The 15225-nt window shown below is 45.5% G+C and overlaps 1 gene segment (V, D, J or C); it reads right to left on the reverse strand.

The window, feature by feature from the left end:
• The window catches only part of LOC114493405, a 32577-nt gene extending 28900 nt beyond the window's left edge, over positions 1-3677 (reverse strand). Inside the window, 1 exon segment of the C gene segment in view lies at positions 3589-3677. Coding sequence covers positions 3589-3595 — 7 coding nt within the window.
• Positions 3678-15225: the final 11548 nt, after the last annotated feature.

The following is a 15225-nucleotide window of genomic DNA, read 5'->3' on the forward strand; positions in this document are numbered from 1 at the left end:
CTGTCATTTGCAAGTCTAGATGAAACATTATTTATGAGCAAAATATTTTGCTGACAGTTTCGAGAGAAAGGAAACCTCAGTGCCAGCAGTTAGACACCCACACAGTTTGGATTTAAACAAATCTCAACAAATGAACACAGCTATGAGAAATAAAATAGAGGTGACTTCAGTCTAAACCAAGTAATTATAGTGCTTATGCAGTTTTAGAGGGCGAGGGGCTTACTTGTTCTTACTTGTAGAAGTGATAAGCAGTGTATTACAGGAATGCTTTGGTGGAAGGGCACCAGAGAGCTATAGAAACACAACATCATTTAAATATCTTAAATAGGTACTTTTGTGTTGATTGACTTAGGCAAAAATAAACTAGAACAGGCTAGACATAAATGGAGCTGGTGAACCAGACTTGGTTTCCTCATAAAACCATCTTGTAGCATTTTGTCTGGTTCTAGTGAAAATACTATGTGAAACAGAGGCTTCCTTTACAGAATCTGTTCCTATTTTTGGCAATTCTTATAGGTTAAGATACGAGCCTTCCCCATCCCTTCTTATCACCTGGTATTCCAAACTTAGCAATAAGGCTTCTTTTTTGCTTTAATCTTTGATAAATAATTATCTTCCTAGATTGCCCTTGTAAGTGTGCATTGTTTATGTCTCTCTTCCACCCTCAAGCCCAAGACCCATTAAGTTACGGATAAGTAGGGTATACATTTATAGACTAAATACATCAGTGCAAAGAGTATCTCACTGTGGTGGCCTACCAGGTACAACAGTCAGTTGGGTCCCAGATCCAAAGGTCAGTTGCCAGTTTGAACCAGAAGAAACACTGTGATATGCCCAACAACAAAAACCAGATCAAACGGGCCCTATTAGCAGAACACAGAGGAAAGACTTGGCAGGCACTTTGTGAATTAAGCCTGTATTGTTGTTACTCTAGATTTGATCTGGGGTAACCCAATTGCCTGCCTCCTCAGTAAATCCTTCTTTGTCATTATATTCCCACTTTCTTTTGGGGAATTTTTGTTTCCTACTCTCTGCTACAGAGTCCTAAGCTTCAAACATATGCTTTCAATGCATGTGTAGAGTAAGTGCTCTCTGATTTTAGAGGTCAAACCAGTGTTCATATCTTTTCGTGTCTCACAAAGCCCAGGACAGAGAATATTTCTCTTCCTCTCTGGCCATTGCTGGGCCACTGCACCAGGAAACCACACGAGTCCTGGAGTCCTCCTTAGACTCACATCTGGGTCTGAATAAAGTGCAGGGCTGGCGTTACCCAGTTAGTCTGACCATTAGTTCGATGTTGCTAAAATAATTTTATAATGATCAGATTATCAGGGAAATTTCCAGTTCCATTTCACTTTTGGGTCATTTCCTTTCTTATGACTAAAGTAGTTTCTGTTTCTATGTTGATTTAGCTACGAGAAGACTTTTAAATTACAGCAAAAATCAATTCTACTATTTCCTAAGGTAGTGAGGGTGATATGAACGGGTCATGCCCAAGAGGAATCAGGATAGGGACCGTCATGTCCAAGGGGTCAGATGGGACCCACTTCCAGAATGTGAGTTCCCTGAGGGCTTTGACACGCTGCACTTGCTCCCCGAAGGGTCCCTGGTCGGGCTCTGGCATAGAGTAGATGCACGAAATACTTGTCAGACGAGTCCCGTAGACTCCTCAAACTTCAGGCCAGGACAAGTGACAGAGACAGGACCGCAACCTGGAGACTAAGTTCCAGTCCAACTCAGCCTTTGGCTAGCTCTGAGCCTCTTAGTCTCGGTTTCCTCACAGATGGAGACGGTCCGAAAGGATGACTCAAAGAGCCCTCTCCACTCCGTGAGGCTACGCTGTACAAACTTGTGGCCTAAAAATCTCAGAAACAGAATGTGTCCCACAGTACTTATACACTTTTTTTTTAAAAAGTGATTTTCAGGCTTTGGGAAAGGCTGATCACAGTTATTTTGGTTAATAATCATTATTTACAAGGTTCCTTTTATAAATGGATATAATCTTAGCCAAAGAGAGTGGTGCCTTAGGGGCTTGTTATGGAATTAGAAGCCTTGTCCACTGATTACTGTACAAAGCCGGGGCTGTAAATCCTTGCCAATACCCCCAGGAACCAGCCATCGACTTTTAGCCCCACCCCGTATATTCTGGGAGCGATTCCCAGAGACTCCCCTACATGGCCCATTGTGCACCAAGACAGTTCCTAGCCAGGGAGACTCTTGTCCCCCTTTTATCTGATGAGCCTTCACCCTTTCTAAACATTCTTTATATAGTGAATAGTTGGGCCTAAATCAGCCCTTAATCCACAGACACCGCTTAATCCAGGGATACACTTTATACTTACTGGGCTTCACAGATAACTCGGTTCCCTGTCCGAAGATGAGCTTCCCTCCCTGGTTATAATTCACACTGTGTTACACACCTTGTCAAGAACACATCCAATCTCCCCGCACACATTTCTAATCCTCCGCCCCGAACTCCACAGCAGATCTCTCCCACACCACAGCATGCATGAATCATGGCTATGCTTATTATTGTAACCTTTTTTCCTTATGGAGGGCCTAAGGTACTTACACAGGGAAAATGTTTCTATTTAACACCAAACCGATCTCTCGTTTTTTGCTTAATGGCTCCGGGTATTGCTGCTCAGGGAAATGGCTTCCTTTCGAATGTGTTTCTCATGGTCTCGGCTAGAAACACCTGGCACACGGGGGCTAGAATGAAGGGCAGTGAGGCTCCAGGGAATCAGGCTTACCTGGGGTGACCACAACCCGGGTCCCTGCTCCAAAACTCAATTTCCCCCAGCCACCGGTTGTCACACCGTGACAAACGCCTCTACAAAATGGCTTCCCCAGAGAAGACAGCTGCTAAATGAAGACAAACTGCTCGTGGGGAAACAATCTTGCTACAAAATGAGGTAACTGCACGATATGAGATATAAGCTTTCCTGTCTCTTCTCTTCTAATTTCTCTTCTTTCAAAATGTCAAGGATGATGTGTGCCAAGGGCTATACCTCCTGGGTGGCAGGGCTGGAGGGTGGCACCGCTGGGGTCCAGGAAGCCGCCCCCACCCCACTGTGACAGAAACCCACCACTCTAGGAGTTTACCTAGTGTCCAGCCTGCTCCTGAGATCTCAGTTGATGAGCACTGCTACACTCTCATTTACCTAACCTGGTGCTTTGAATTCACCAGTCTGCTGGAGAACTGTTTTTGGGATTCCTGAGTTCTGTTCCTCTTGGAACTCAGTCAGCCACAGGCCTCTACAAGCCTCAGTGTATAAGTCTATGAGGTGGGGATAATGAATGAATCTCCTTCTGAGGCAGACTTGCCTTCAGATGGTTTTATGTACTGGAAGTTTGAGAGAGTGGATGGACCCCAAGGCTGGGCTACGGGTGGGAACCTGGTGGCTTTCTTTCCCTCCACACCCCTCAGAGCTCCTTCAAGGATGAGGAAGATGACCAGGCACTGGGTCTTAGTCTGCTCAACCTCCTTAATGTCCTTCTGACCTAAGGGAGGCCCCTGTGGAAAAGGCCCCTGCATTTTGGAGATAACCGTATTCAGTGCACAGTTTCAAATTATATGCCACTTACTTGGCATGACAAGCAGCCTTGTCCCCTTCCCGAAGATAAAGGAGAAGCCTTGTCCTTCCCACAGTGATTATCTCAGCATCAAAAACCTGCCAACTCAGCCTTCCCCACACAAAGCCCTCCTGAGAAGGGAAACCTCCAATATTTCCTCCAGTGTTATTTGCACAGGCCTGTGATTTTCCTCCCCGAATAAACGATCCCTCCCACTCCTTATTGTCCTTGGCTTCTGTGGTCACTCCCTCTCTACCTCTTGCTCCATCCGGGCTCCGAAGGTCACAATGGACCCAGGTCTCAGTCCCCTCTGGCTCACTCCCACGCTGAGCATAGAGTTCATTTCCTCTCCCACTTAAATGTACTCACAGGGCAGCACAGACAACCTGGTTCCAGTACCGAAGGCCAAACCCTTGCCATAGTCTTTCCCACAGTGCCTCTGGGCTCTGCAAAAACCCCTTAGGGCTCAGCCCAGCACCACCTCAACACCACACACCACCCAGGATCCAGACCCGTGTTTTTGGCTGTAGGATGAAAAAGCCAGCCCATTTGCTCTGTCCAGTCCTGAGAACAAAGGGAGTTTGGACACACCAAGCAAAGATTCCAAAACTTAACCGAGAGACAGGCTCTGGGGGCTGGGAAAAGGCTTTAAAAGAGGTTCTTTCATTTCTCCTCCTGCCTCCAGGCAGGTCCACACTTCAATCACCTCTGAGTGGAGGGGGTCTATCTCCTCTCAAAATTCCTCTTGAGAAAGGGCTCTGGCAACTACTCCTGACAGCTCATTTTCACTGTTCAAAACCTGTAAGGAAGGTTATACCACTAACTTCACTCCCTTCGTCTTGCAGTATTAGCCTTGTTCTGTGGTCTGAATCCTGCTGGAGCTGGAGAACATAGCTCCCACAGCCTTTGTTTAATGCTTGCTTCCCAGATTTAGGTATGAGACTCAATGCTCACCTTACCCCTCAGTCTTTTTTCTTTATTATCAACTGGCTCAGTGTTCCACTGTGGACCTTCCTGACCCTGCATCGCTGGGTCTGAGAGTTTTATTCAGGGACTATTTTCAGGTGCTACATTGCTCATGAGCTTCACTACCCGAGGAGCAGGAGGACAATTTTGGGATAAGTTACTCTTCCCTGTGAATCCTCTGTCCTCTCTCTGTTCCTGTCCTTCCACATGTCTTGGGAAGGGGCTTGGGGCACTTTGGAGGATGTCACACTGGGGTCCGCTTGGCGATGGGGTGGTGCAGGGTTTCAGTTTCGTCAGCACTCGAAGGGCAGCATTGTGAGCTGAGTCCCTGCTCCAGGGGTTTGTGTGCAGCCTCAGGAGCTCTCTGCAGAAACTCTCCCCTGCCCCTGGCACTGGGATGACTTTGTGCTTTAAATTAGCCAGGACTCTTTTTATCTCCACTTAGACACTTCCAAATCCCAGGTGAAGAATTTCATAGAATAGGCTGACGTTCTCCACCCTCCCCGCATGCCAGCTCTTCTCCTGATGCACGGCAGAGCCTTGACAGAAGAGCCCGAGGGGTGAGACAGAGCTCTACTGCATGTTGGTGATGATGTTTATCATCGTTATTAATAGCTAGGGTTTAACGAGCTCTTTCTGTGTTTTGGAAATTCTGCAAAATACTTTAGCTGTATTATTTTATTTGGTCCTTACACAAACTCAACAAGGTAGGTATATTGTTACCCTCATTTTATGGATGGGGAAACTGAGGCCCAGAGAGGTTAAAAAATTTGCCCAAGGTCACACAGTTGGTAAAGCAGCGGAGCCGGGATTTGATCTTAGGTTCCTCTGTCTCCAAAGCTCATGCTCTGTGGCATAATCCACAGTCACTGACTTCAGAATGTCCAGAAGGACTCCCGCCACCTCATAGAAGCTGCAGGAGACTCAGTGCTGAGTCCCATGTTCTGGAGCAGAAACTGTGTTCTTATACTAGATACTCAAAGTTCTGGTGGCTCTTTTAAGAGATTTAAATTGCAGTGGGGGTGGGGGTGGTCAAAGTTAGATGTAAACAGGTTCTTTCTGGCAGCAAAGATTGCTAAATTGTGGAATTACAGAGAGAGGCTGAGGGATTTTCTGCCCTATACCCTCAGGTGGAGGCAAGGTGTATCTCCTACGGCCAGGGAGAGCATAGGAAAGGCAGGTCTGGGGGGTGGGGCACTGGGTCCCCTCTGGAGGCCTTCCTGACATTTTCATCGGCTCAATTATTGTTTATATCTCTATTTTTCTAGAAATGTTGTAGATGCTGCTGAGGGCCCCTCACAGTGATCCAGAGCGTGTGTGTGCACATCCCATTTTAAGGGAGAGGAGAGAACCAACCCTCTTTGTTTGGAGGAAAGAACATTAATAAAGAGCCCAAGCACATGAACAGGATTAAAGTATTTTTCAAACTGATGATTTGATCAATTGCCCCTAAAGGCCCAGCCAAAGAAGAACACAACTTACTTGGTTTCACAGTGAGCGTGGTCCCATGCCCAAAGGTTAATTTGCCTGTGTTGGTGTTACACAGTGTTCAGGGCTATTGCAATAACCTTGACTGGGGCTTTTAGGAAGACAGGTGGTGGTGGAGGAGGAAAGCAGGAAAACAAAACCTGAAATGACTGCCTGTGGCCAAAACAATCTCCTTGTAATTAGGTTAGAACATGGGGTGAATACTAATAATTAACAACTTCCAGCCTGATGCTCTTTGCTGTAATTTTCCTGGAAAGAATGGGCCCTGGCAGGGGCAGCTCCTGGGAAATTCACTCAAAGTGGCTACTGCGTGGCCTCCTGGGATCCCATCTTGTTTGTTATTCTTGCAGGCCCTTTGTCTGTTTTCATCCAATTCCTGCCATTTCCGCCTGTACTTTCCCTGGAACTTCCTCCTCATGGAGGCTCACATATTTTCTCAGGGAGAGACTACATGGATATTAAAAGCCAAATCCAATGCCCCAGAGAACATGTGCATTAATAACCTTGTTTTCCAACTGGTATCACGAACTACCCAACACAAACCAAGCAAAGAAAACACCACCTGTGTTTTGACAGCTTTTACATGATGGAAGACCGGCTTCTTGGAAAGAATAAGTAACCAGAAAGAAGAACTTACTTGGTGTGACCACGAGCTTGGTGCCCTTTCCAAAACTGAGTTGGTTTCTCCCAACTCCAGAGTACGCACACAATTTCCCTTCTTTGCAAAAACCCCACAGATGCTGAGAAAATCAAACCACTCACAGCATAGGAGCAGTGCTGACAAAAACCTCAGACTGTAACAACAACCAGATGACAGGCAAATGAGAAGAGCAGGTACAGAGGCTTGCCATGGAGACCCACAGAGAACCAGCTGGATTTCAGAGGTCATCTAGTCTGTCAAACTGTCTTCAGACAAGTGCTCTCTGACCAAATACCTATCTAGTCTTTAAGAGCTCCTGAAAGGTGGCTCTCCTTTGCCAATAGCCTTTGCATTAAAGCAACTGTCCCTTGCATCTAACTGAAATCTGCAAACTGCAGTCTGAGGTCTTTATGTCCAAGCTTCCGTTCTTGAAGACAGGAGATTTCATGTCAACATACTCCAGAGAGAAACACAACACAACACACCTAGCCAGTCCCAGTGGTTACCTTTGGGGAGGAAACTGATACTGAAGGAAGGGGGGTCAAGGTGCATATTGGATTTATCTGTCATTTGAATTGTTTTTACAAGGAGAAATTTTTATGCATAACTTAGACAAATGAAAATAACAGCATTAAATAGAAATGCACGATATACTTAAAAATGGCTCCTGGATCTCAGACAAGCCTTCCTGTGCTCTCCAGGCTAAGCAGTCTCAGGTTCTCCATCCTAGGGTTTTGGTTTCCTGGGGTCAGAGGAGGGAACTGGGCCAGGGTGTGTGGACAGAGCAAGCTGGAGTTGCTGAGGCCAGGGTGGGGTTCATGTACTTGCCCATGAGAGTCTGGTTGGCTTTTGAATTATGCTAGAGAGATAGGTTCACCTTCCTACTCAACACTAACTTCCTAGCTCCTAAAAGACCTTTCTTGAGGGCAGAAGCATTCCTAGGTACACTTAAAAAACATTCAAGGGAAGAAGTCATTGCTGATCAAAACTAGAGATGGCCAGAGACACTTACTTGCAGTCACAGAGAGTCTTGTGCCCTTTCCAAAGACCAACTGCCTTGTTCCTGTGTTCCCACAGTGATTGTCTCCATAACAAATACTCTGAATGCCTGGCCCCAGCATTTTTCCTGGATGTTTCTCTTAATCTTTTTTCCTGATAGCATCACCCAGAAATCTCCCTATTTAACCACAGTTTTTGTTTTCCCTTAGCATGTCTTTGCCTCCTTCTTCCTGATTCTCTACAAAGTGTGGTATGATTAAGATGCCTCTGGCTTTGACTGCTACTTTACGGATAAGAGCTTTCATACACAGAGCTGTGGCTCAAGAACACATTTCTAATCGCCTGCAAACTTACAAGTTATTGTTAGCCTATGAAAAATATTCCAAAGGAAACCTCTGTCTCTGGCCTCATAATGAACTCTTTGCTGCACTGGAAATATAAAGGAGTGGCTACTTTTCCTAAATGAGGAAAAAGGATTTGGAAAATGGCAGAGTGAGAAGGCTCAACATGAGATGTTGCTCTTGGCCAACATATCATCTTTGTTGCCTCTGGCATTAAAGTAGCTAGCTCTTTAAAAAGTTATAAGAGTTATCTCCCACCCATCCCTGGAACAAGGGAAATGAGAAGGCCTGGGTATCAGTGCCAGGAATTTCAGAAGAGGCAAAACAGAGAAAAGAGGGTCTTTTGTAAAGAGTGGAAGGAGAGGGGTCATAGGTAGGCTGGGGCCATTTCCAAAACCACTTTGGTTGGAGCCAGAAATCACACTGGGTTTAACAATGTGTCCAAACAAATCCACTGCGGACAAACCTGGGGGGAGGCTTGAAGATGAACTCTGGACAAAGTTTCACAATTTTTACTTTTTATGATAAATAAACAACAAAAAGATAATTGATATTTAAACAGCAGAACACTGACGGCAACTTTCCCAGCTCTACGGGAAAAGCACTTGGTCCCTGGCCCAGCTGTGGCAGGGCGGAGGACTGGGCTTCTGTGAGAGCAGAAGGGCCCAGGGCTAGAGGCTACTCATGTGTCTTAGAGCCTAAGACACTTTCCCACCTAAACCAAAACCGCTTTTAACTCAGTGGGAGTCCATATCAGAAAATCACATGAACAGCACTTACTGGGGAGAACATGAAGCTGTGTCCCTTTTCCAAAGATGATTTGGTTTAAGTTTTGTTCACACTGTGATTGGGGCCATAACAGAAACGCCTAATGACTCTTTTTAGGAAAGTGACACATCCCTTGATGGATATTTCACCTTCTGAGGACTTAACAAATTCCCACATTGTTTCCTCTAGTGTAAGAAATGGGCTTCATTATCTCTTCAGCCATCTTTCTCTGTGTCTCCTGGTTGTTTTGCTTGAATTTTGTGCTGCTTATTGCCAATGTGCAGAAAGGAAGTTGGATGACCTCATTTGACACTGAATTTGCAAGTGAATTATAAAAGCAATAATTCTATAAACTCCTTTGTGATACCACACAGCATGCTGCTACTTCAGGCAAAAAATGACTGGGCTGATGACTGTACTAGAAATCCACTCTTCAGAGCCTCCCAAAAAGATGGGGCAGGAAGGAGCCACATGAGACATACATGTGAATTCCCAGCTGATATAGAACTGCATTACAGAGCCCTCACCTCACCTCAACTCTGTCCTACAGTGGCCCTATCACCAAACCCTGAAGATACCCCACCATAGGCCAAGCACACATTTGCTATACTCATTATAGCCCTGCCTAGCTGTGGGTAGTGGGAATCATTCATCTGGCCCAGAGGGATTTCAGTCCTTTGGGAAATGTTCTCCTTTCACAGCCTGAGAAGATGAGCATTCACCCCCAAGTGATGAAAAGCTGATGCCATTACCGCTAGTCCTGGTGGGTCCTTGTTTGACTCATGAAGAACCAAGCCCAACTGTCTCCTTCTTATTATCTACCTCCCTCCACTGCCACCAATGCTCTTTACTGCAGCCATTGAAAAAGATCAGTGTGGGTTGGTCATGCTTACTAGATCTAAAACGACTCGACAACACCTGACTGTTAATATTATTTTTTGACTGACATTTTGATGGGCTTTGTTGTCCCCAGAATGGAACTGTGGAGGAACTGACACCCTAGGTGCACCCTCAGGAATGCCAAGATCCTGAATTTCTTACTTTCCTCTTCCCCTATATGTTTAAAATGTTTCTATTCCCAAGGGAGGAACTGGTCATTAAGCAAAAATCTTGTCATCATGACCACCATTTTATTTCATTTTGAATTTCTTTTCAGGTGTTTATAAAGTCATCTGGAATCATCAGTTGATTTATGAATTGATTTTTTTACCCCATTGCATTTGAATAACATACTTGTTTTTAGGGAAATTTGACAAGTATGGGCCTAGTTGGGGACATTTGTCAAAATGAGACAATGTTTGGTTTTCCTATTAGGTCTTTAATACAATACATGTGTAGGCATGTAAGACAAAGAAAATACCTTCTACCTATAAGTGGTGTTTAAAATGAGATACATTCTCATTTTTTAATGGAATAAGAGACAAGATCTATGGGCAAAATCACAGTAAGCACAAAACCACTGCAGAGCGTGGCTGAAGAGATGCTGTGGTTGTAAGTAGCTCATGGCCCCTGTGTCTCTTTGGAAGAAGGAAAGTGGAGCTATCGTATTAAGGGCATTTGGTATGGTCTCAATTTGCATTAATTATCATTATTGTTCTAGTCTGAACAATCACAAATGTTTCATGCATTTGCAAAAGTCATTTTTTCAAAAGGTGCAATTGTCTACATATGAAATTAAATCTCACTAATTTCACAGATTTATTTGTTGGGTCAAATATAAAAAGAACATGGTCACTTACTGGGCTTTACCACCAGCTGGGTTCCAGCTCCAAAGACAAATCTGGCGTTATTATTCCCACAGCATTTCCTGCCTTTACTGAAACCCCTAGCAAAACCCCACCAAACACAAGATACCATAGTGAGGGGGCATTTGGACTGTCTATGGTTTTAAAATTTCTGTGTCTCTAGAAAATGGCCTTTTATGATAGAAAGCAAAGAATTGGTTCTGCTACATAAAGCAAATCATTTTTATTTAAAAAGACCAAACTTAGGAGCTTTTAAAACCCTTTTGCATTTCTAGGCTTGAATCTGCCAAGGCTGAATCGAATACTTTATAAACAGCTCTTGGTCTGTCTGAAGGGATGATGCACTCCTGTATCTACAGGGAGGTGTTCTAGCTGTGGAGCCAACTGAACTCACATCCAGGCTCCACCCAAACCCAGACTCCACGGCCCTGTCCCCTACTCACTGGTCAAGTGATTTCAAAGCTTTCTCAGTGTGTAATAGAGTCAATGTGCAGCCTGAGAAAAGATTTCACCAGGGAAGAGTAGTAAAAGGCAAACAGTCCTACATTTCCCCAAAGAAGTTCCACTAGGACTACATGATGTTTCAGACAGACAAGGGAAGGGAGTTATAACACATCAACTGCCACAACCCCAAAGTCTAGTTCTGAAATAAATAGAGGAGGAGGACATTTTCTGTTATAAGAAAGGCTGTACCTTAAAGGCAAGGATAGGAGAATACAAGAGCTCCTCTATCACAAAGCTGAACATTGCCTGAGTTTTAATACACACTGAGTATCGAAGAGGAGAGAGACGGGTGAGCATCCGAGACAGTGGTACCAGGTCTTGGTCAAAAGTAGTAAGTGATAAGATTTTAAGTGTGGAGAGAAGCACACTTGAACTCATCCCTAACACGGCTGTCACTTATTGATTCTTCAGATTTGAAGAGGAAGGTTTAAAGTTGGTTTTATTTCTTTCCACTTAGCCTGGGGCATCCAGAATGAACCATTCTAGGGAAAACAAAGGGGGGAGCAAGTGTAGGCAATACAGGGAAGCTGTTACATGGGTCACAGTTTTAACACTGAGCTGACTTTCTGTAAGTCTGATCTTTGCCTTCCTCCCACGCCCTCTCCCCCAACCCTCAGGTTAGTTTTGCCTGTCTTCCTAGCAATCTCCCCAAGTGCAGCTCTGGAGTCTTTTGGGGAAGAAAAAGAAAATATTGCTTATAGATGAAGGTACTTGGACCAGCTGACATACAACTGTACAAACACATTAGTAGAGGTTGTATCTCTACAAGTAAAGGTAGGACCAGAGCTGAGAAATGGCCTGGAAATAGGGTTCACAGAACAGAAAACCTACAGTATTTAGAGGAGAACAAGTTTCCCACAGTATCTTTTCTCCTTGGGATTTATCTCTATATTCACAACATTTCCTCTTGTCTGACTGCGGGGTGCCATCTGGGAGAATGGGCTTTAGAGAGCCTGCTGTACTATGGTAGAAAAGGGATGATGGCAGGAGCCAAGTCAGCCTTCGGCCACCCTTTCCCCCAGAGTGGCTGTCACTTCCCACTTGTCATGGACACAGAATACCCACTACTCACGTACTTGGCTGGACAGAAAGCAGGGTGCCAGTCCCAAAGGTGAGCTTGTTTGCAGTACTCCCATAATTCGCACAGCCCTTCAGAGCCTTACAATAACCCTCAGGAAAAGGCAAGGCAGGATGGGCTGAGGAGGGGCTTGGTCCTTCCAGGCTAAGAACACCTCAGTCCCACCACAGCAAAGGCTGACTTGCCAGGGATCCCTTCAGGCTCCATATTCCCTGGATGTGCTCTGACACTGCCTTTTCAGTTATGTCCTTGTGGGGTCTGTGCTAAGGCCCAGACCCTGGGTGTTACACCAGCAAGCGACTAAGAGCTTCACAGGCATCTGCTCTCCATGCGAGACGGCAGCCGGAGGCCAGGATGTGGGGGACGCAGCAGGCACACTATTTCCCCTGCTGGCCTCTGACTGTGGACCTTTCCCTTTCTGTGAATTTGTTCTTGCAATGAACAATGAACAAGGTTGGTTCCATCCTTAGAAAAGAGTTCCAACCGTGTCAGAGGGGATGGGACACTCCCTAACAAGCCTTCTCTGCTCTCTTACAGGACTAGTTAAGCACTATTCACTTTGGAAGCAACTACATCAAACAAGAGAGTTGGTAGCTGACACTGCCTCTCACTGGGAGTGAAAACTCCATTTGGGTCAAGTACATTGTTTCCAGCAGGCTGAATTGTTCTTAAAAATATAATTTGCATGCTATGCTTCATGTATTATTCAACCTGTGTCTCCTTCCCCTTGCAGTCACATCTCTGAGACTTACCTGGCTTTATAATTAGCTTGGTCCCTGAGCCCCAGATCAAGCGATTGTTGCTATCCACACAGACAGAAAAACCTTAACAAAAACCTTCACTGTCCTTCCAGGGAGCCTATTAGTGATAAATCCCAGATAAAAAGTCCAGAGCAAAGCACATGAAACAATGTAGAAATATTGACTATTGAAGATTATTTGTTCATTTAATTACACTCGATTCTCCTGCCCATTAGAGATTCCAGACACAGGTGATGAAATTGAATGACTAAACATCCAGAGTCAATCTAAGTCTCTCTGCATGTAAGGCAAGCAAAATTTATAAACAGTTTTCAAACTGGAGAAGTTGAATTTGCTTCACCTTTCCTGATATTTTTATATAAAAATGCAAAAGAGAGAAACAGATCATTTGTCTGCAGTAATAACACATCTAATTCTCTAGTCTTATTTTCATTGCTGATAAGATTCTAGTCAGAACCATGGCGTTCACACACAGATTAAATCGATTTGGTTTACAGACAGTTCTATCTGAAAAATGACATCCTGAGGAACTTGGACCCAGGCAGCCAGAGGCAAGGGAGGCCCCCACCAGGCGCAGTGCTGGGGAGGGTGGCCTGCGGCGCCGTGAGGACGCACCAGGCGAGTTGGCTGCTTATAGAAAACACCTCTTCAAAATCACTTTTTGGTTTCTATCACTTACTTGGAAAGACTTGTAATCTGGTGCCAGACCCAAAGGTGAGCTTGTCAGTGTTAGAGACACAGTGATACGATGACCTACAAAAACCCCAAGTCCCATAGGGCACTCTGCCTCCACGTCAGCCCCTTCTGCTCTCCTACCCGTCACTGGCATCAAATAACTACCGACACCAAAGACGACTTGGGGATACACTTAAAACACTGATGCAACAAGATCGTTTTTGCTAAATTTCATCCCCCGCAAATGCCCGTGGCCTGTGCTGATTGTTTTCAGTTCGCAAAGATGACGGCACAAGAGAATTAACTAGAAGAATACAGGGAATTTCAGAGCTCTAATCCCAGTTCTGCTCTTTTGTTTGTTTGACTGATTTAAACTATAGCACTTGTCTGTGCTTTGGGGTTTCTGTCTGTGAAATAAAACATGCTTGACAATGTGCGACGCTGTTGGCCTCGTCACAGAGTGCTGGGGATGTGGAAGCGGCAGGGCAGGAGAAGCGCATTTTATACAACGCGGGGCAGCGTGCCTGTTGCGGCGGGGCTGCGATGAGCACGGACTGGAGGAACTGTGTTAGCTGACGACGTTTACTGTCAAAGTAACCAACACAAAATTTTTTTTTTTTTTAGTAAAAACTGAAGGAGAATATATCTGGCTCATATGTTTTTCCACCAGAAGGCTAGCGGATGCAATCACTTAATCTGCCAGAAGAGACAGGCGTGGAAAAGGTCAGCGGAGTTCTGAGGTCTCACTGCCGGGGGTAGGAAGAAATGCCTGTCCTCCCACAGCAGCCAGTGGGCACAGGTTAGGTGCCCAGGACATACTAATTTCCCTTTGCTGTCGGCAGCCGTAAATGAAACCAGTCGAAGTTATTTTTAAACGTGAATCTGACCATCTCAATGGCCAAACTGGCAGGGTGGTCAGATCCAGAAACTGTGTCCCATCAGTGCCCAACTAGGAAATGGGGGAGCGGCGAGGTGGGGACGAACTTTCAGTGTGGTTTACGGACATAGTAGTGCACAGAAAGGAGAAAAGACACACTTACTTGGTGTAACAATCACTCGAGTGCCGGACCTGAACTGCAGCGCACCTGCAAAGCCTGTCTGGGCACAGTGGTTGACTCGGCTACAAAAACCCTGCCTCCTCTTTGTAGCCACACGATTTGAGGCCCCAGGTGGAAGCTACAGTTTCCCAGGTGGGAGAGGGTTCAGACATGTGCATCATGAAGCCGTGGCATTCCTTATTCTGTGGCAAGCCTTTCTCTAGAGGCCCTTCCTCATCCAGGGCCCAGCTCTGGTCTCCGTGTAGGCATTCAGTGCCCCGTGGCAGCCGCTGCCACTCAGCGGGGGCTCTGCCAGGGCCCCCCTCAGACAGGATTCCCTCAGGTGCCTGAGCCATTTGGGGACCACTCAGGGAGCTAAGGAACTCCTCAGAAATACAACCGACAGGCTAAAGAGGCAGGCAGCAGCCTGTGGTGGGGTTGGTGCTGGGGTGGGCACAGTTGTCAGGAATCAAAGCAGAGAGAAAGAAGAGAGAAGTTAAAGATAGAAGGATACAGACCTGGAGTGGAAGAGTCTGAGAACAAAAGTAAGGAGCTAATGTCAAAGTTCATCTGGCTCTGCTTTGTGAGAACACACGAGTTCGGGGGAAAAGAAACATTCTTGGCTCTGTCAGTGGCCCTGACCTGTG

Source organism: Phyllostomus discolor, chromosome 1, assembly GCF_004126475.2.
Source record: "Phyllostomus discolor isolate MPI-MPIP mPhyDis1 chromosome 1, mPhyDis1.pri.v3, whole genome shotgun sequence".
Taxonomy (NCBI): domain Eukaryota; kingdom Metazoa; phylum Chordata; class Mammalia; order Chiroptera; family Phyllostomidae; genus Phyllostomus; species Phyllostomus discolor.